Raw genomic sequence first — 20,797 nt, 5'->3', positions numbered from 1 at the left:
TCGTGTAAATGTTGCTTAGTTTGGTTTTGTTCCTAAGCTGTGGTGTCCTGCCCGCCTGCACTTCTTTCCACAGTAGAAGAACCCCACAACAAGAGGAAACCGAAAAAAACAAAACTTGGTTCAGGGATTTATTGACGACAAGATGGTTAACTGCTGTTGTATGGCCATTTGTATGTATGTAGTAGCTTTGGTAAACCGCATTTCTTTTAATGATGGGGAGGAAATGAATAAATTAATTGACGCAATAAACCAAACGTGTTTGTGACCTCTTTCACTGTCCGTCCATTACACACTCTCTTGAGAAAATTCTGTCTCTGAAGGTGCAGAGGGAACATTGTGACACATTCTCACAAACGTTCAAGATGTTCTGTCCCGTCTCTGCACCTCCAAACATATCGTCTCTCATTAAGCTCCAGAAACAAAGCGGAGGCTAATGTGAAGCAAAGTCCTTCAGCATGTGAGGTTAATAACTGGCTTTAAGGCTGAATGTTTCAAGTAAATTTCTGTTTGGTCTTGATAGGATTTTTAAAAGGACAAAAGCCAAAGCAGAGGAGGTTCAAGTCCACTTTCCTTTACATACTTCATCAAGTCTGTCCTGGATCATTGGTGGTCAGGAGATCATGCTGTCGAGCCAGTCCTCCAGGTCCTCCTCTGTCATTTCCTGCTTGACGGAGGCCTTTGGAGGTGTGACATCTTTGTTTTTCATCTCCTCCGTCTTCTCCTCCAACACCTCCGGTGCCGCCTCCTTCATTTCGGCACACACTGCAAATTAAAAAGAACACAGGGAAGATTTTGACTCTAAAGCTTTGAAGACTTATTTTCTCATGATATGAGATTGTCTTTAACTTTTTCCATTAAATTTCTGATGAATCTGGTGAATTTAAAGCAAAAGTTATGATTTTGGAAATTTTCTTGTTTGTTTTATGGCAGAGAGTTAAATGTGAGGATGAAGATCACTCTCCTGTCAGTTAAATATGGAGTTCAAGCCAGCAGCTGCTTTGCTTAAGACTGGCTCGGTCCAAAGGCAACAAATCTGACTACCAGCGTCACAGAAGCTCATTAATTAACACATATCTTGTTTAAGATACACACAAGAACAGAGGTATAAACAACAATTAGCCATTAAACAGTGGGTTACGCGCCTGACCATTTCTCAGCTCTAAGCAGCTGTAGCTTCATATTTATCAATCTCATCGAACTCTGGCAAGAAAGCAAATAAGTGTTCTTCACAAAATGCTCCACAAAGATCTTGGAAAACAAAAATAAGTTACAAATGGGAGAGCGATAATAAACTCACCTTCCTCTGGACTGACTCTCTCCTCATCTGTAACACTGGCAGACTGGTTTCCTACAACACCTGAGACTGGTTTTTCTAAACTGAGCAGCTGGTCCAGCTCTTCATCACCATCATCCTCTGGCAGCTTGGAAGCATTTGAGGTGGACACTGGGTTTGTAGCCACGGGGACTTTCTGGTTGATGCTGAGACCTTTAAAAGTTGTGGACGGAGGAGTGAATGTGGACGTTTTGGACATTTCTTGTTTAGGTGCGGGGCTCACTGTGGGCAGCTCTACTGGAGTCAGGACCTGAAACATCAGGATTAGTGTACACAAAAAAAAAATGACAGTAGGTTTTACTATTATTATATTATTATACTATTTTCAAATCGATCAGATAAAAATAATCACTTTTAAGGAGCTGTCAGTGAATCCAATCTAAAAATTATATTTATTATTTTTACGATAGAATTATACGAATTAATGTGCAGCAAAAAGCATTCTCAGTTAATTTTCTTACTTTACCGACCCCTGAAAAGAGAGTAGAGCTGCAACTATTAGTCAATGGACAGAAAATTGATCTGCAATTGCTCTTACAATGGATTATTTGTGTTTTCAAGCCAAAATGCCGAACACACTGGTTTCAGCTTTTCAAACGTAAGGAATTGCTGTTGTTCTTATGTGATATATGACAGTTGAACATTGATGTTGATGAAAAAAAACAAACTGAAGACATCACTTGGGGCTAGCAATTAATCAATAATGAAAATAATTGTTGGTTGGTACAAGAGAGAATTTCCTTATGAGCTACAAGGGCCTGCTGGATGTCAGCTGACACAGGGCCGAACAGAGTGCGACTGAGCTTTTGCTGTCAGAGGTCCTACCTGAACCAGCTCGGCCTCCAGGTTGAGTCTCTGATGCAGAGGAACCCGTTGAAGGGTCTGGGCAAGAGCTGGGAGGTCCACGAACCCCGCTGACATCTGCAGAGAAACGAAGCGTAAAAGCAGCTGTTTGCAGCCAGACTCCAGATGTTTGTAGGTTGAAGATGTAGAAAACAGTTTAAAGCCACATTTAAATCCCACTGGATTTCCATCAGGATATGGAATCAAAAGTATTTGGAGCATTATTCTAACATGAGGCTTAAACAGCAGTAAGTATCCAAGCATGAGAAAACTTGTTTGTGAAATTTTCTGTACTGTTAAAAGTCGTCTACTAAAGCAGGTCGGTACTTGCTTGCACATAAGAGAAACAAAACAATGTATCTCTGACTCTACACAAGAAATAGCAAGAGGTCAGGAAGCCTTATATAATCTGAATGTGTTTGTTGCACTGCTTTGTATCCACAGACAAAGACGAGTGCTGGTAGAGTCAGGATGAGTGATGATAAACTCACAAGCTGTCAGTTCTGATATTCAACATCATTCTATATTATGTTCTTTTAAAAACTGAGTGAGTCATGTGGAGGTGGAGCAAGGCTACTTAAATGTCTCCTTTGTAGTTCATTTTGTGATGAAGCCATGAATATTTCACAGGAAAGATGAAAACTGACCTGCTGGTTGTACAAAGATTAAAAAGTCAGAGGATCATTAAAGTCATTTGACGTCATCCTCTGGCTTTCACAAATGTCTGCACGAATGTTTCACGTCAATCACACTTTTTCAAGATATTTGAGTCTGGACCAAAGAGTTGGAGGAACCCACCAACACACACTGACAATTCTACATTAGCTCCTTCTACTTTCTGCATTTTAACCCAGATGTAGTGTCCGCTGGAGGAAAAGTGGGTTAAATCCATAAAAGACGAACAAACAATGCAGAGTGCTGCAGATTGGCATTGGAATATAGATTTACCTGACTGGCTGTAAATAAGTCCATCTCCCAGTCTTTTTCCTCTGCAAGGCGGAATTGAGTGAAGGAATCCCCTGAGAAAGACAAAGAAACAGAGTTTGACTCATCACTGCTGCAATCAACTCCCTGCAGTGCTGTTAGTTAACTGTAGCCTGTGTGTGATGATCAGCTTTACACACACACACACAACACACACAACACACAACACACACACACACACACACACACACACACACACACACACACACACACACACACACACACACACACACACACCTGACATGTCTGAAACCTTAAACCAGTGTTTCTGTGGAAGGCAGTCAATAGCTTAGTGTAAACTGTTGATCCGGGTGAGCGCTAAAGCAGCGCCAACACGTGACGCTGCTCTGCTTCCAAAACATCACCAGGCTGAGGGCTCTTACAACTACGGAGACTGAGGCCGTGTTGTTATTAAGCAGCAGTGACAGGTGAAGACTGAACCTGATCACACTTCATCAGAGCTGTTTAGGTGTGATGGAGGAAATGGAAACAAATGAGAAAACTGCTCTGATGAACCTTTGAGTTGTCTGACTGAGCTACAGAGGAGAGCACAGTCAAAACACAACACCCAGTACAGCTGCTCAACAGGGACACTGTGTCAGATGTGAAGCACCACTCGGTGAGCTCGCATCATTTTGGGTGGAATAAACAGGGTGGTTGAATATTTTTAGATGTGGCAGAGAGAGTCTTTTACATGTTTCAGTGTTGGACAGTTAGCCAGGCCATTTCTGTAGCAACAACGTGGAGAATTGCTTTATTCTTTGAAAGGGATCAGATCAGTATTTTGGGAAATAAACTTGTTCACTTTCTTTCTATGAAACGATCAACTAAGAACAATTAGATGAGATGAATGATATCACGCTCCTGTCTGCCTGTTAAAGTGTGAACCTCGGGACAGGAGGCAATTAGCCCAGTTTAGCATGAACACAAACAGGAGAGGGCAACAGCTGGATCTCCATTCATTTTTTTTTTCTCATTCATATGCAAATTCATGCAGCAAGGGAAACCAAAACCTAATCAGATCACATGCTCCATTAGGATTACCTGTGGTGCCAGTATGAAGTCTATACTATGGGTTGCTCTTGAGTTAGTGTGTTAACAACGAAAAAAAAAAAAAATCTATTTGTTTTTGCATACTACATACCTGCTATTAATTTGAATCCTTAAAGAGTTAAGGAGTTACAGTAATTTCCCTCATTAACATTTATGCATAACTCATTGTATCTCGTTTGTTTTAGGATTTCATTGTCATCTGTCAATCTGCCCAACATTTTGAATGTAGTCATCAGCTAGCTAGATAGTATAGTAAGGCATAAAAATATAAAAAAACGTCATTGTATAGTAAGGCATAAAAATATTTAAAAAAAAACGTCATAGTATAGTAAGGCATAAAAATATAAAAAAACGTCATAGTATAGTAAGGCATAAAAATATTTAAAAAAAAACGTCATAGTATAGTAAGGCATAAAAATATTTAAAAAAAAACGTCATAGTATAGTAAGGCATAAAAATATTTTTAAAAAAACGTCATAGTATAGTAAGGCATAAAAATATAAAAAAAACGTCATAGTATAGTAAGGCATTAAAATATATATAAAAAAAGGTCATAGTATAGTAAGGCATAAAAATATAAAAAAAACGTCATAGTATAGTAAGGCATAAAAATGTCAAAAAATGTCATAGTATAGTAAGGCATAAAAATATATAAAAAAAAGGTTATACTATAGTAAAGCATAAAAATATTAAAAAAAAAACGTCATAGTATAGTAAGGCATAAGAATATAAAAAAACATCACAGTTTAGTAAGGCAAAAAAATATTTAAAAAAAAGGTCATAGTATAGTAAGGCATAAGAATATAAAAAAACATCACAGTTTAGTAAGGCAAAAAAATATTTAAAAAAAAGGTCATAGTATAGTAAGGCATAAGAATATAAAAAAACATCACAGTTTAGTAAGGCAAAAAAATATTTAAAAAAAAGGTCATAGTATAGTAAGGCATAAGAATATAAAAAAACATCACAGTTTAGTAAGGCAAAAAAATATTTAAAAAAAAGGTCATAGTATAGTAAGGCATAAGAATATAAAAAAACATCACAGTTTAGTAAGGCAAAAAAATATTTAAAAAAAAGGTCATAGTATAGTAAGGCATAAGAATATAAAAAAACATCACAGTTTAGTAAGGCAAAAAAATATTTAAAAAAAAGGTCATAGTATAGTAAGGCATAAGAATATAAAAAAACATCACAGTTTAGTAAGGCAAAAAAATATTTAAAAAAAAGGTCATAGTATAGTAAGGCATAAGAATATAAAAAAACATCACAGTTTAGTAAGGCAAAAAAATATTTAAAAAAAAGGTCATAGTATAGTAAGGCATAAGAATATAAAAAAACATCACAGTTTAGTAAGGCAAAAAAATATTTAAAAAAAAGGTCATAGTATAGTAAGGCATAAGAATATAAAAAAACATCACAGTTTAGTAAGGCAAAAAAATATTTAAAAAAAAGGTCATAGTATAGTAAGGCATAAGAATATAAAAAAACATCACAGTTTAGTAAGGCAAAAAAATATTTAAAAAAAAGGTCATAGTATAGTAAGGCATAAGAATATAAAAAAACATCACAGTTTAGTAAGGCAAAAAAATATTTAAAAAAAAGGTCATAGTATAGTAAGGCATAAGAATATAAAAAAACATCACAGTTTAGTAAGGCAAAAAAATATTTAAAAAAAAGGTCATAGTATAGTAAGGCATAAGAATATAAAAAAACATCACAGTTTAGTAAGGCAAAAAAATATTTAAAAAAAAGGTCATAGTATAGTAAGGCATAAGAATATAAAAAAACATCACAGTTTAGTAAGGCAAAAAAATATTTAAAAAAAAGGTCATAGTATAGTAAGGCATAAGAATATAAAAAAACATCACAGTTTAGTAAGGCAAAAAAATATTTAAAAAAAAGGTCATAGTATAGTAAGGCATAAGAATATAAAAAAACATCACAGTTTAGTAAGGCAAAAAAATATTTAAAAAAAAGGTCATAGTATAGTAAGGCATAAGAATATAAAAAAACATCACAGTTTAGTAAGGCAAAAAAATATTTAAAAAAAAGGTCATAGTATAGTAAGGCATAAGAATATAAAAAAACATCACAGTTTAGTAAGGCAAAAAAATATTTAAAAAAAAGGTCATAGTATAGTAAGGCATAAGAATATAAAAAAACATCACAGTTTAGTAAGGCAAAAAAATATTTAAAAAAAAGGTCATAGTATAGTAAGGCATAAGAATATAAAAAAACATCACAGTATAGTAAGGCATAAAAATGTCAAAAATGTCACAGTATAGTAACGCATAAAAATATTTAAAAAAAAAAGGTCATAGTATAGTAAGGCATAAAAATATAAAAAAACGTCATAGTATAGTAAGGCATAAAAATATAAAAAAACATCACAGTATAGTAAGGCAAAAAAATATTTAAAAAAAAGGTCATAGTATAGTAAGGCATAAAAATGTCAAAAAAGGTCATGCTGATGTCAGCTAGCTATAAAACATCAGTAAACAGTGAGAAAAATGTCCATCAAAATATGACGTCATCGTCACTGTGACTGGACAAACTACATAATGAAGACCAATGGAGACAGTCTCTACTGCAGTTCTTGCTAATTATCGGCCAACACACACACACACCGACACAGATACATCAGACAATATGGTCAATTCATTGGTGTGACTCTACATGACATCTGTAAATTAAGGCCTCAGCGATCAAAGTGTGAGCTCTAGAAAATGAGTGGAAACTGATAAAACAGTGAATTCAATTTTTGGTAATTTAGCCTGTTACTTTTTATGTCCTGTTCATGTGAAAAATTCACTGATGAAAGGGTCTACAGACTCCTGCACTGTGGCAGATTCATGTTCAGTAGATCCTTTGTACTCCACTGTATGTAAGGGATTCTCTGGTGTTTGGAGCCTGAAGCCATAAGGTGTAAAATCAATCCAAAATTACTCGCCGGGGACATGTGCATTATTCCCTCCAGCTGAGATCAAAGCACACTGATCACGAACATTAATCAGGTGTAGCAGCAGCGACAACAACACCGACTTTTTTTTTTTTTTATAATAGGTGGAGTAATGAACACAGCAGACTGTGGTGAGTCTGCCACACACAGATGGGCGGTCAGTGGGAGATCTGACGGGGGAGCTGCAGTCAGTCGCAGCCTCTCACTGTGTTCCTCTGCCCTCGCTGCATTATGTTACAGAAACCTGGCCTTTCAGACGGACGCTCCACACCATCTGCAGTTGTCCTTCATTGCTTGGCTGTACAGGAAGTGAAGGGGGTCAAAAAGGAGGAAGCTGCAGGAGGGCTTTTTTAGTCTGAGGGCCAAGTGCTTGCTGTCAAACAGGCAGAGAAAAGATGATTTATGAATAGGGGCATTATGGAGGTTACAATGTCTGCGAGGCAGGACGATAAGATGAGGGAATGGGAATGTCAGCTTTATGTGACGGCTGAGAGGGCGGACGCCTGTATGTTGGGCCACACAGGCGTCTGATACCGGTACAATCGATTGCTTTCCGCCCTCTCGGGGAGCGACCTGGGCATGTAAAACCTGGATTTGGTGGACGGGAAAATCGAAAACCATTTCTCACACCTAATTCACATTTGTGTGCATCTTAAGCAGATCTCAGATTATTTGCTATCAGCATCCTGAGCGCTGTTCATTCAAGAAGCATTGAGAAAGCTCCGAAAAGACAGGAGTAATCCACAAACTACGACTTAACGTTTTGACTAACATGCTGGGGCCTGCTGGACTCCAACAAAGCCCAGACCAGCTGCCTGACAAGGATTTATTACTATTAGACATTATCTATGCCTATTAGTTCATTATTATAGCTAATTAATGCATCTTTTTTTAGCTAATTATATTTTAAAGAAGTGATTTAAGGGCCCCTCCCCCCTACCAGGTAAATCTGGCCATTCATACATACAGTATTTTTAATGCAATTACATCACTCTAAAAATGGAAACTAAAGTCTGACTGATATATCAAATAGCTTGATATTACTGGCTGATATTTGGTATCAGCAAAGTTGCTGGCCGATGGAAAATATATGCAGCATTTTTATGTATATTTGACCTTGATTTTTCTTATTTAAATATTTCTATTGAATACAATTTCTCTTTGTTCTACAATATCAGCCTCAGAGCTTCATCCTTATTGAAACAGACTATGATGCTTTAAAGACTCTCTTTCTCATTTAGGCCGTAATTTGGGATTCATCATGAAAACCTGTACAATCATGTCATTCAACTGTTATTATGTCCTCTCCCATGTTAATGAAGCAGCTCCAGGATTTAGTGCCTTGGTTCATTCCTCTCACTTTGATGTCGTTGTTGTTGATCATGGATCTAAGATTCAACGACTGTCTGCTAAAAGGTGAACGATGTTCTAGGAGCAACCTGCTCTTTATCTTCTGAAAGAAGAAAGAATGGCCGTTTTGTTTGGAATAGTAATTGCAAAGAAGTTTATTGAATGAATGTGGAAGCTGCCCACATGCGATTTGTTGTCAGGAGAGGTGTGCTTGATAAGATGTGGGAATCTATATTGAAAAATCTTTCAGCACATGAATTCATGTAAAGCACCATGCTGTGTATTCTATGTATATATACTTTTGTATTTTGTAATTAATTTAATTATGACTGTGGCTATTGTTATGTATTATGTGCTGTAATCGTTTGTGTTTTTTTTTCTTTCATTTATTTATTTAGTGATTTATTCTTCTTATTCTCCTTTTGTACGTTTGTATTCTGGCTATGCAGACGATAAAAAAAAAAGGTAAATGATAAATCTGCATCAAGGTGATTTCCCCTCAAAAGTGGCTTCAGTGAAACACCCCGGCCTCGCACTCTCATTTCCACTCTGTTTCCGGCTCCTGCTCCTCTCTGTTTAATATCTTCCCAGACTCTAATCCTCCTCTTCATCCTCCTCCTCCTCTTCCTCTGTCTCCTTCAGTCCATGTCCAACACACAGAACTGCTGACACCTGTGAACTGCCTCCCTCCTACACCTCAGAGCCCGGTGTCATCCTGATCTACGTCCATGGAAATACCATCCCAGATAGTTCAGAGGCACTGACACAACCATGGCAACAGCTGCCAGTGAGGATGAGAGGAACGTCTGTCGAACCTCCACAAGACAGAGAGAGAGGAAAGAGAGAGGATTGGAGGAGGGGTGAGTGTGGAGAGGAGAGGAGAGGAGAAGAGAGGAGTGAGCGAGTGAGGGGGGAATGAAGAAAAATGAAGGAGAGAGCGAAGCCGACTCTTCATTCCTGCTCATCCAAACACATCTGAGTCTTAAATCCCCTCTCTGTTCTTGGCTGACACTGTTTTACGTGCAGAGTTGAGCATCTACAGAGGATCAGTGGACCAAGCTGAGTGACAAACAGGGCCATGTGCTTTCTCAAATGTATCTGAATCAAACTGTGCATAGACGCTCTGCTACATAAACACCAGTGCTGCGGATAACTTCTTACAAGAGAATCAATATCTTGGCAACTGAAAGGATGAGTTGATCAATCAGTCAATCGGCAGAAAATTTATCTGCAACTTTTCTGATGAATAATCTTTTGGCGTTCTTTAAGCAAAAACACCAAACTTTTATATCTTTGTGAACTGACAGTTATTTTCATGATCAATTAATCTGTTGATTACTGTTGTAGATCAGCGGCTGGGCTGGGCCCCCTTAGAGGGTCACTGACCACTGCAAAGGGGGTGTGCACATGACTAGGAGCAAGGCTGCAAAACTATAAAACTTATATAACCTATAGACCTATTCTGACAATAATTTTCTTATTAAATTGATGATTTGTCTGGTGAAAAATGCCTGGAACAACAATCTGTCTTCTAACAGTTCGATTAACTATCAGTCCAGAGCCCGAAGATATTTAGTTTACTCTAAGATCAGATAAGCAGTAGATGATCGATGATGGAAATTGAGGGCAGAGAGAAAGATGGGGAATAATATGTAACAAAGGTCCCGGATAAAAACCAGGGACTTTGCAGTTCACGTTAGGTCTCATCCCTGAGGTCAACCGGGGCGACCCATACATGTCAGCTTAATACTCATTCCCTCATTACTGTAAACAATTCCTACTAACCACCTGATTCAGATCAATGGATCAATCATTTGCACCGTGAAATATCAGAAAACTGAAAAGATTCCTACAATTTCCAGAAATGACATTTTCATGATGCTTATTGTGTCTAAATAACAGTCCAGAAGTGTAAATTGTTCAATTTACAGTGGTAGAAAACAGCTAATCAAACAGAAAATATCTGGCAGTCAATCAACTGATTTATTGACCACTCTCTACATGCTACTGACGATATGCAGTGACTTTTCCAGACATTTTCTGTCATTCCCAGACTACTCAAGGTCACCTGGAAAAGATCGGATTTACTTTGGAAACGTTTCCATTCCTGCGCAGGAACTCTGTTGAACTGTGACGGCAACCTCACTGTCCACAACTGATTAAAGATCAATTCATAGTTTAAATGACTGCGTCAGTAGCGGTGGTGCCTGTGTTCCACAGTGAATAAACAGTGCATTACTCATGCTGTGTGCTAAGTGGCTCGGCTGGCATTGTGTAACTTCTGTATAATGTGGTATCCTGTCTCTTGACACCTCGCTGGCTGAACCCCATATTAACAAATGTGGCTTTTTGCTTGCAACCCCGGCTTCGCTGAGCTATGTATGGCTCGCTAATGCCGAGTCCCGCTCTCATCTTTTATATCTGGGATGTGTTGTGTGCTCTCGCTCCTGCCTCTCTGTTCCGCTCTGCTCTTCTCCAGCTCCACTCAGCTCTCACCCCGCCGCTGTTCATCTTCACCCCTCTCCTCCGCCCTGCCCTGCGAGACTCTGTGAGCGCAGGCACGGCGTCAGCAGGAAGATGAGACGGGCTGCGTCTGTATCACCTCGCTATGAGCTCAGTGAGGGATCGAGGAGATGTGAACTGACAAGACTGTAACTGTCCTAACCTCCTTCTTCTTCATGGCAACATGCAATGGGAGCATTGATGCCACTAACAGTTACATAGGTATGCAAATACTGACATTTCATCGTCTAAAATAAATCAGCAGATAAATCAGTAATGAAAATAATTGTGAGTTGCAGATCTGTCCTGTAACTTGAGAAAAATACGCACCACGCCCTCCTGAAACTCCATTATTACTAGAACATGACTCGGAGAAAACTCCCAAAGTCAGTGTGTGTAAAAAAAGATTTCTGGTTTAATGGTTCACCATTAAATTACCAGTGCCATAGAGAACCAGCAGATACTGAATATAAATGTGATTTTGTCAATGAGGATTTTGTCGCCATATTTGAAGCTAACTAAAAGGACATTTAAAAAGGTAACAGCTGCAATAATTAGTCGATTGATCAAAAGAGAGAGTTGATCAGAAAGGGTTTTTATCGTCAATCATTTTAGGTAAAGCAAAAATGTCAAACTCTGGCAGGTTCAGGCTCCTACATGTGAGGACTTGCTGCTTTTCTTCATCTTACGTTATTGTAAATTGAATATTTGCTTTGGACTGTTGGTCGGACAGCACAAGACATCTGATGATGTGGGCTCTAGGATATTGTGATGGGCATTTTTCAGTTTTCTTTGCTTAACCGATTAATCGAGAAAATAATCATCAGTAGAAGCTCTGAAAGGTGAAAGGAGAGCTCATGAAGAGTTTTTTGATTCTCTTTTCATGCTTTCAAGGCCTTTACAGATGCCCGTCAGGCAAGCGAAAATTAAAAAATCTAATTTTGCAGGAATTTACATCAAACAAATCCTCTGATGGAACATTTCACTGCATCCACACCAACATAGCAAAGCAGCCCCCGTTTCAAAAACCACTTCTACACAATTACTCCAGTTTCCCTTTTTAACCCAAAGTTGGAGCCGCGGTTTGAAGAACTTTGAAGTTCTGAAACAATTCCCGTGTGGACTGTGTTACTCAATATGGTGCTGAAACATTTAGCATTAATGTCATTTTTAATGTCCGTTTGCTGCAGAGGCTGCATTCACTTATTTTTAACTCAAATATCAACAATATGTGTTGTTGTCCAAACCTCTGCATACATGTGCACTAAATATAGTGTAGATATAAATAATCCTATTAGTTCCCTGTGTTGTGTTGCTCTGTGCGTGGCCTGTTTGCCAGAGCATGCCGCGGTCACCCTGCCGGTTGCTGTGCAGACAGAGCCACACAGACCACAAACATCACAGATGCACACCCTTGTTGACCGGGCCACACCTTTAGCATACAGCTCACTGCACAGACCCAGTCCGCTCGCTGTATAAGGCTGCGGTCTGGACTTGATCGTGATTAGTCGTCTTTTTCTTGGAGCAGTGACTGGCTGAACAGAAACAGGAGGGACATGTAAGGAGCAACAGTACCGCTGCTCAGTCTCCACTAACACCTGCAGTGAAATGTTGACATTTTATGTGACTGGAAGAGGAATACACACATTCCCCGCTCCCTCTTCCTCCTCCATTTGCCGGTAGAGTAATGGCGAGTGATTAGTGAATGATTACTTCTCTTTTAAACCGGCTGTCGTGGCAGATCCTCTCTTGATAAGAAAGGAGATGGAGCAAGCCGGCTCACAGAACACTGAAGAGCGATCGAGTGTTATAACTATCATGACAAATCCCATCTGATAATTGTTTGGCAGCACTAAGAGGAAGGACAAGATGGAAAATGGAAGAAAAAGGCAGGGGATAAGAAAAGAAAGGGAAAGATTGAGGGAAGACGGAAGGAATGGAACAAGCAGGAAAAACAGTTCAGGGAAACTTGTTGTTGCGTTATGTGAAGCCAATCCTCTTTCTGAGAACCATGGTGCCTCCAGCATGCTCCTTGTCACGCCTTTTTAACCAAACCAATTAGCCTAACACGACACGGCGCTGAAACCCACTACGCGTCGATAAATCACTGTCTGCGCTAATTGCAATTAAAATCCTGAGCAAATCAGGCGAGACAATAAAGAGGGCCGAAGCTATTTACTCTTAACTTTTAATGGTGATTGTGTGAGGCTGTGTTTATGTCAAAGTCATATCAGAGGAGCTCCAATCCACTGGAGGCCTCCTTCTCATTAGGCATGTGTTTTACTGGCGTGCAGCTTGTTTGGAGGTAAGAGGCTGCAGCTCACACATTTCCTACCTGGGATCTAATCAATCATATTCCAACATCTGATATCGACGTCCACTGTAATTGGCCCATTAAGCTGTTTGCAAGACGTTACCAGCCAACAGTAGCTGTTGTTTTTCAGGAAATAAAGGGCTGCTCTGATCAGTACGGTCAAATAGAAATATGAGGTACTGATAAACAAGAATATTCTACTGTACACCTCCGCAGTCGATACATTCATATATCATAAACAGTCACAAATCAAATCATTTTAAGTCATTTTTCAACATAAAACAGGCAAACGTTCTCTTCCTAGTTGTGAGTTGCTGTTCTTTATCTTATACAACAGTAAAATGAATATGTTTGTGTTTTTAAACAGCCTGACAAAACAAAGACATTTTAAGACTCCATGTTGAGCTTTAGGAAGAAAAGTGACTGTGACTATTTCCTGACATTTTATAAACCAAACAATCAGCTGATTGTGAAAATAGTCGGCAGGTTAATCAATAATGAAAACTATTTCTAGTTGAGGTTCTAATGCTAACATTTAAATATCATTTTAAGGGCAATATATATATATATATATATAAACATTAGACCTTGCTAACATCGCTCATCAGCAAGAGAATTACTATACGGTTAAATCAATTATTAATCTTTTTATTAATGTACAACATTTTGTAAAACTAGCACGTTGGGCAGTGTTTTGATCTAGAAAATGCTGGTCTACTGCATCATAACAACTGATAGAAATAGCTTTACTCTCAATTGGCTTTGACGGCTGGTGGGAACAAAACAAACCTGACACGACAGCAGTGACAAGCAAATTAAGTGACAATTAGACAGAGCACAAACTGACCTGTGTGACGCATTAAATGACAAGCAGGACTGACCAAACCCTCCCCTGTGAGTAACAGTGACTATGAGGCAGTGGACTGAGGGGCAGACCAGGCAACTAATTTGATCTTTAATCACAATCAATTCCAAGATCAATTTTTGAGCTACAGGGCCAATAATCACTTCCTCATATGAAACAAATAATGTTTTAGAACAACAGCTGTTGTCTTCATACTGTCTAGTTCTAGCACTAACAAAAGAGATGACAGGGAGGCTAAACAGCTGGCTCATCAGGTGAGAATGAGATTGTGCTTTAGCCTCACATGTCTCCTCCTCACACAGGTCCCTGTGGTTGGAATAAGCATCGGTCTGAGAGTGCCGGGACATCTGGGCCCCTCATTAAAAAGATGCAAGGAGCCTCAGCTATTAGGTTAGCTGTGTAGATGAGTACACAGCTAATACTGATGAACACAGTGCTAAAAATGTGGTCAATAGTGTGAAACAAGCAGCCTATACATCAGGAACAGACAGAACATTTTAGCTGTTTACCTGACAGATTAACAACTGCAGAGAAAGTGCGATGTAAATACACCATAAATTCTTGCATTTTATTTGATAAATTGATGCAGGAAAAGGTGACTTTCTGAAATATGAAAATTGCCTCTCACAGGCGAAGCATTAGTTGTGTTTCTTCTCTCTCTTTACAAAGAGGCACTCAAAGGCCACAGGAAGATAAGAACAATGCACCCACTGGCAGCTAAATAAAGACTTGTGGATCGCCTTAAATAAGCACCAAACTGCCAGAATGCATGAATGTTTCAATCCTCTGAACACCCGAGCGGATGAAATGTGACAGGACACTGCGGTGCTGAAATCCAAACAAGATATCCAGACCAGCCACCCCACTTGATATATTCCCTCCAGAAATCCCAAGTTCCTCTGTTCTTGTGGTAAATTCATCAGAAGACACTCATAACTGTCTGGCTGAGTCATGATACGGACACAAAGCACACACCACCACCTGCACTCTGTAAAGACACACTTACAAGACAAATACGGTGCAAAGGCTCATTCATTGTGCTCACGGCCGCACTAACACAATGTGTAAAAGCTACTTCTACCAGAAAAGCTGCTGTTGTAGTGAATGAGAAAATGCTGTGTCTAAGCCTTCAGTCATCTGCTGTTCAATTATGATTCAGATTTTATTAATCTGGTGATTAAATCTTAATTTCTGTGATGTATTCACATAGCTAGTTTAGCCCAAACCACAATCTAAAACCTAAAGATATTGAATTTACAATGAGTTAAATGATTTACTGATCGTCGAAATTGGGTTAGACTAAATGTGTCCGTACAAGCCTCTACAAAGCAACTACAGCTACACGATGCTGGGGTTTTTTTAGACCGATATTTGAGGATTCAACAGATATCATTTACTCAAACGAATAACATACAACAACCATATTTATACAAATCCCTTCAATTTGTTTATAACAGACCAAAATATGTACGGAGTAGAACGATTACAAATTTTCCAGTGCATTGTCTGGTTGCAACACACACTGAGTGTGTTAGCTCAAACATATTTTAGTCCCTGTTTAACCCAGCATGAAAAAATCCTGATTTAGATGAATCTAACCAACACATACAGCTCTGTCATCCAGCAAAAAAAATTGATTCTGGCTCAGTGTTTGCAGGACCACAACACAGCATCATCTGTCAAAACGCTATGTACACAATCAAATAAGTACAAGTGCACATTCCCGGTGGGTTACTTTGCAACACGCCAGCAGCATTTTGGTGTCTGACACACTTTCAAACTTATGGTTCTGTAAAGCGGCCAGTATACTCCATCACAACTGCTTGTCACAGTCGAATAGTTCCTGTAAAAGGAAGTTTTTCCTTGCCACTGTTGCGAAGTGCTTACTCATGGTGGGAATTGTTGAGTACATAATGTAAATAATATTGTAAAGAGAATGTTCTAAGCCTGCTCTATAGGAAACGTACCCTAAGACAACTGTTATGATTTTGTGTTATGTAAATAAAAAAAATTGACTTGAACTGACCGACCATTTCGGTAACTTTCCGAAGCCGATGATCCAACATTCACACCCTCCTTCACGCTGTGATCGGCCAGATGCGGCGAGGTGAGAGAGGATTCTGGGTTTGAGTTATTGCTGTCACTTTTTATGTGAACAACCGAGTACAGCACTATGAATGCTTTCTAGGACAGACGGTCTGAAAAGCTAGAGACATGATAATCATTTAAAACACATTTTCAAACCACCCTCGAGTGTGGCCGTTTCAAACGAGTATAGACACTTTGATTTCCAAATGCACCAGACAACACGACATGAGCTAGTTCTGACAGCATTCTCCAGCCCTTAGTCCAACTGGACTGTCTGGAACGTATCATAGTGTCTCACTGGAACCAAAAGCAACACACCCCCATCAACGCATTCCCACACGGGACTGATGCCCACCTCAGCATTTCTGTACTATAATTACTTCTTAGCTGCTTGACTGAAATGCTGCAATCAAAGAAAATGATGGTTTGTCAAAATAAAAATCAACATGAAGGGGATCCAGCAGCTCTCAACTTCCACATGCTGAGAGAAAATCATCAACTTGACTCAATGAGTCCGCAGGAAGGCAACATTTTACTAACACATCCTCATATTAACAAGAAGCAGAGACACATACGCTACACCTGTGTGATATTGAGAACGTACACTAACAGATGCCATTTAAAGACCGTACCAAGAAGATGTCGATTGAGTTTCAAATCTATTCAACACTGATGTGAAGAACCATCTCATTTTGATTCAGTGAAGCATTAGATGGATCGGTGTATTCATGAGCTATCGATAACGTTATCTACGCACCCGCATCACACATGCAGATGCTTGTCTGCCATAGAGAGGTCAAAGCATCTGGATCAATGAATAAATGCCAAAAGTATACAACGATACGTAAGGGTGTCATGTGGTAAATGACAAACTGGACAATAAAAACGAGAGCAGTTGAATACATTTTCCCTCAGGATGGTCTAGACAAGACCCTCCTCCAGTCAACTTTGCTTGCAGATCAGTTGGAGCTTTAAATTACTTGTTCATCTTGTTTCCCCCCAATTGCGGATTGAGGTCACATTCATATTCAAAGGCAGGCTCTTTGGGACTTGGGAGGAACGAGAGATACTCTCAAACCTGAGTAATGGGGCCAGTTCAGGGAGGCGCCACTACAAAAGCCAATCTGTCCATCAAATGCTATTGATCTCTTATTACAAAATCCTGTTTGATATATTATCAACACTTGAAGCAAGGGTCAACTTGGTTCGCCAACGTTGGCAGTGCCTGTTTACAGGGAATCGGGTGCACACCATTTGGTTGTTTGTTTGAATAAAGACCATTTGACTGATGACAAATGTTACGTTTGGTTGGTCACAGCTAATGAGCAGCCCGAGTTGACATTGGATGCAAAACTGCGTTCAGGCGGGAGGAGGATGACAACCAAGTGCTTCTGGAGGCTACACGTCTGATGGAAAGCTTTATGTGCCATTATTTTCAGTGCGGCTATTGTTATTTACCACAAGGCAAGCAACACAGTGTGGGAGGTGTGAAGCACACAAAGCAATTATCTTTAATTGAGGCAGAGAATCACACTATTAAATGACTAATAGGTTTTTTTTTTCTCTCTAAACCGCACTCGTTTGAAATAATTGGCCTAGCTTTTGGGATGGGAAGGTTATTGTAGAACTGTAGCACTGACACAATTATGTATCATATGTCGACAAAAATCAATGGTCACCCACAATATCAATACTTTGACAGCTTTTAAGTGACCTGGACTTCACTGGTACATTAGTCTACAGGGTCTAAGGGGAATTTTCCACCTGTTTCTCCCACTTTGGACTGGCCAAATCCAACAGCGCTCATTACTGACTGTCCAGCTTTGGCATAAAAGCGAGAAGTTGTGGAGTGCGATGCCCCACTGATGATATCCGCTGGACAGCCTAAAAATATCGAAAGCCTTCAGCGTCTCAGGGCGGATCCTGGCAACCTGCTGCACTGTGGACAATGTTGCCTGCTTCAGTTACCTCTGCCAGAGAGATGGGGAAAGCAGTACGCATCAGCAGGTGGTATCTCACCCACTCAAGTCTCTTTTTTTTTCGTTCCTTTTTCTCTCTTTAGAAAAACAGAACTGAAACAATTGATGTAATCCAAATGATGCTTCACTTGCAAAATAAATCCATACTCTTGAAAGAAAGTGAGTGTTTATTATTCTTGCTACATCAATAAATACAGCTCGTAATTGACGGTTACCATGTCGTTCTCCAATTATTCACTTGAGCCTTGTAACCTGGTGTCACAGGGACCAACTGTGTAGGTGGAAGCCTGGCAAGTGTAAAATCTACGGAAATCAAGCAATCAACGTATATGTGTGCCTCATTACATTAACTCCTTGAGGGATACATTACACATGCCTCATATCCTTAGCATTTCATTCTGCTAATAATCAATAGCTAGCCTGCGGCTTCGTGGTGTGCTATATATTCACATGAAAGAACATTTTTTTCAAAGAACTGCGCTGAACCCGGTCTACTGAACCAGTTCAATCACGCAGTGAGGATGAAGCGGTTGTGGCTCTTTCAGGATGCTCAGGCAAGATGTCACTTCTAACGGGGACAGACAAACGGTGGAGCCTCAGTGGGTCCTCCTGGAGGCTGAGCAGGGAGATGATGAGCAACGGTCAACAAATCCTCCATTATAATAACTGCATAAAGCAGCAATAATTTCCAAGGCTAACACACCTTTGTTGTGGTTAAGAGACTGATTTTATGAAGGCATGTCACTTCACAATACATTATTATGTACACTTAAATTATACAAATTACCAAGAGCGACTTCTATTTTCGCAATAGTGTTGGGGAAGACTGAAATATTTATATTTGCTTGTATATTATATGATTCTTTTTTTTTTTTTTNTCCACATATGTGGACGTCACATTTTGGGTTCTCTAGACCACAATACTAACTTTTTCTCAACAAGGGCCTGGTGACCACATTAGAGGACATTATTCTGCCACTTAGTGGTGGGAGAAGAGTGTAACACATTACAGATTAGATTCTAGATAGCAGACAACACACCCAGATGTTCAAATGGCCACTCCCGATCCCAATCCTGCCCTGGTAAAAAATTCAATCAAATTTCATGGTTGATTCTTGTTCAAATATGTATAAAAGTATTCAATCTTTGTTATGGAAGTAAAATTTTACAAAAGTTAGGAACTGTAATGATTTACCATGCCGCTAAACATGATGTCCACATATGTGGACAAAGGGACTTAGTTTTGTTAGTTAAGAAGCAGATGTATATGACTGGTACAGTTATGAGGCATCGGGTCGCTGCAGCAGTGCAGAAGCTACCAACTGACAAAAAAATGAAAAAGGACGGAAGAGGTACCTCAGCACAAGTTACCACTGAGGATGGAAAGATTTGCGTGGTAAAGTGGTATGACAATAAACCGGTATTGATGATGTCTGCTGTTCATGCTAGAGAGCCAGAAAACACCTGCCAGAGATGGGACAAAAAACAGAAACGATATGTGACCATCCCGCGACCAAGTATTGTCCATGAATACAACTCCAAGATGGGTGGAGTTGACCTTGTTGATGAGTTACTATCGAATGAATGGCCATACAAAGAAATGGACATTGAGGATGCTAATGCACTTTACAGATCTGGCTTTAGCCAACGGCTGGCTACTGTACCGCAAGGACCTCACTGTATGTGTCACACCAAAGAAAAACATCATGCAGTTCCTTGAATTTCGCATGGAAGTGGCCATGACCTTCTTGACTCAGCGTGACAATGACAACAACAATTCTGACTTTTCAGAGCCGGAAGATGACCCAGACATTTTAGTCCAAGGGAAAAAGCGTCCAGTGAAGGCAGTCCCCCATGTCTCAATCCGCAGGAGGGCTAATGCACATCTGCCAGAGGCAGTAAACTTGAAGAATGCAGCGCGCTGCAGAGCAAAAGGCTGCTCAGGGAAAACTCGAGTGCAGTGTGGTACATGCAAGGTTTTCCTCTGCTTACATGCAGGTTGCAACTGTTACAGAGCCTTTCACACATAAGTGTAAACATGTTCCAATGGGGAAAAAAAATAGTTTGAAAATCTTAGTTACAGACATACGTCTTTCTGCAACTGTTTTACAGTACTTCAAATGAGCCATATTGCTCAAAGGGGCACAATTGTTCCGTCTCATTTTGTTTTTGCACTCAGGAAAATGCTGCTGTGTTCTGGCACCAAATAAATAGTTTTACATAATTACTCAACTGTGACTTTATTGGTTTCTATCTAAATTGAAGACGAATGTCCTCATATGTGGACATCATTTTTCTCAGAAACTACATCATGTAAAAACATAATTCTTTGTTGTTACACTCATCAGGTCCCAATCAGCCTAAATAGCAAAGAGAAATTAAAAATGCACGCCATGCAAGAGTTCGGGTCTTAGGAGGTTATTATGTACACTTAAATTATACAAATTACCAAGAGCGACTTCTATTTTCGCAATAGTGTTGGGGAAGACTGAAATATTTATATTTGCTTGTATATTATATGATTCTT

The 20,797-nt window shown here is 39.3% G+C and overlaps 1 protein-coding gene across 4 annotated transcripts in view; it reads right to left on the bottom strand.

The window, feature by feature from the left end:
- Nucleotides 1-20,797, bottom strand: part of aven (apoptosis and caspase activation inhibitor) — a 40,462-nt gene that overhangs the window by 3,262 nt on the left and 16,403 nt on the right. For 3 of the 4 annotated variants that reach the window (XM_022737976.1, XM_022737978.1, XM_022737977.1), the window contains exons 3-6: nt 3,125-3,195; nt 2,159-2,254; nt 1,298-1,583; nt 581-762 (exon numbers count right to left, since the gene is read on the bottom strand). In XM_022737976.1, coding sequence (XP_022593697.1) covers nt 611-762; nt 1,298-1,583; nt 2,159-2,254; nt 3,125-3,195 — 605 coding nt within the window. In that variant the 3' untranslated portion in view covers nt 581-610. Of the gene's footprint in view, nt 1-114; nt 763-1,297; nt 1,584-2,158; nt 2,255-3,124; nt 3,196-20,797 lie in introns of those variants that run through there. The other variant, XM_022737975.1, reaches the window with a different exon arrangement.

This window comes from Seriola dumerili, unplaced genomic scaffold (assembly GCF_002260705.1).
Source record: "Seriola dumerili isolate Sdu_G_001 unplaced genomic scaffold, Sdu_1.0 BDQW01000025.1, whole genome shotgun sequence".
Lineage (NCBI taxonomy): Eukaryota > Metazoa > Chordata > Actinopteri > Carangiformes > Carangidae > Seriola > Seriola dumerili.
This window is presented reverse-complemented; position numbering and strand designations above follow the sequence as displayed.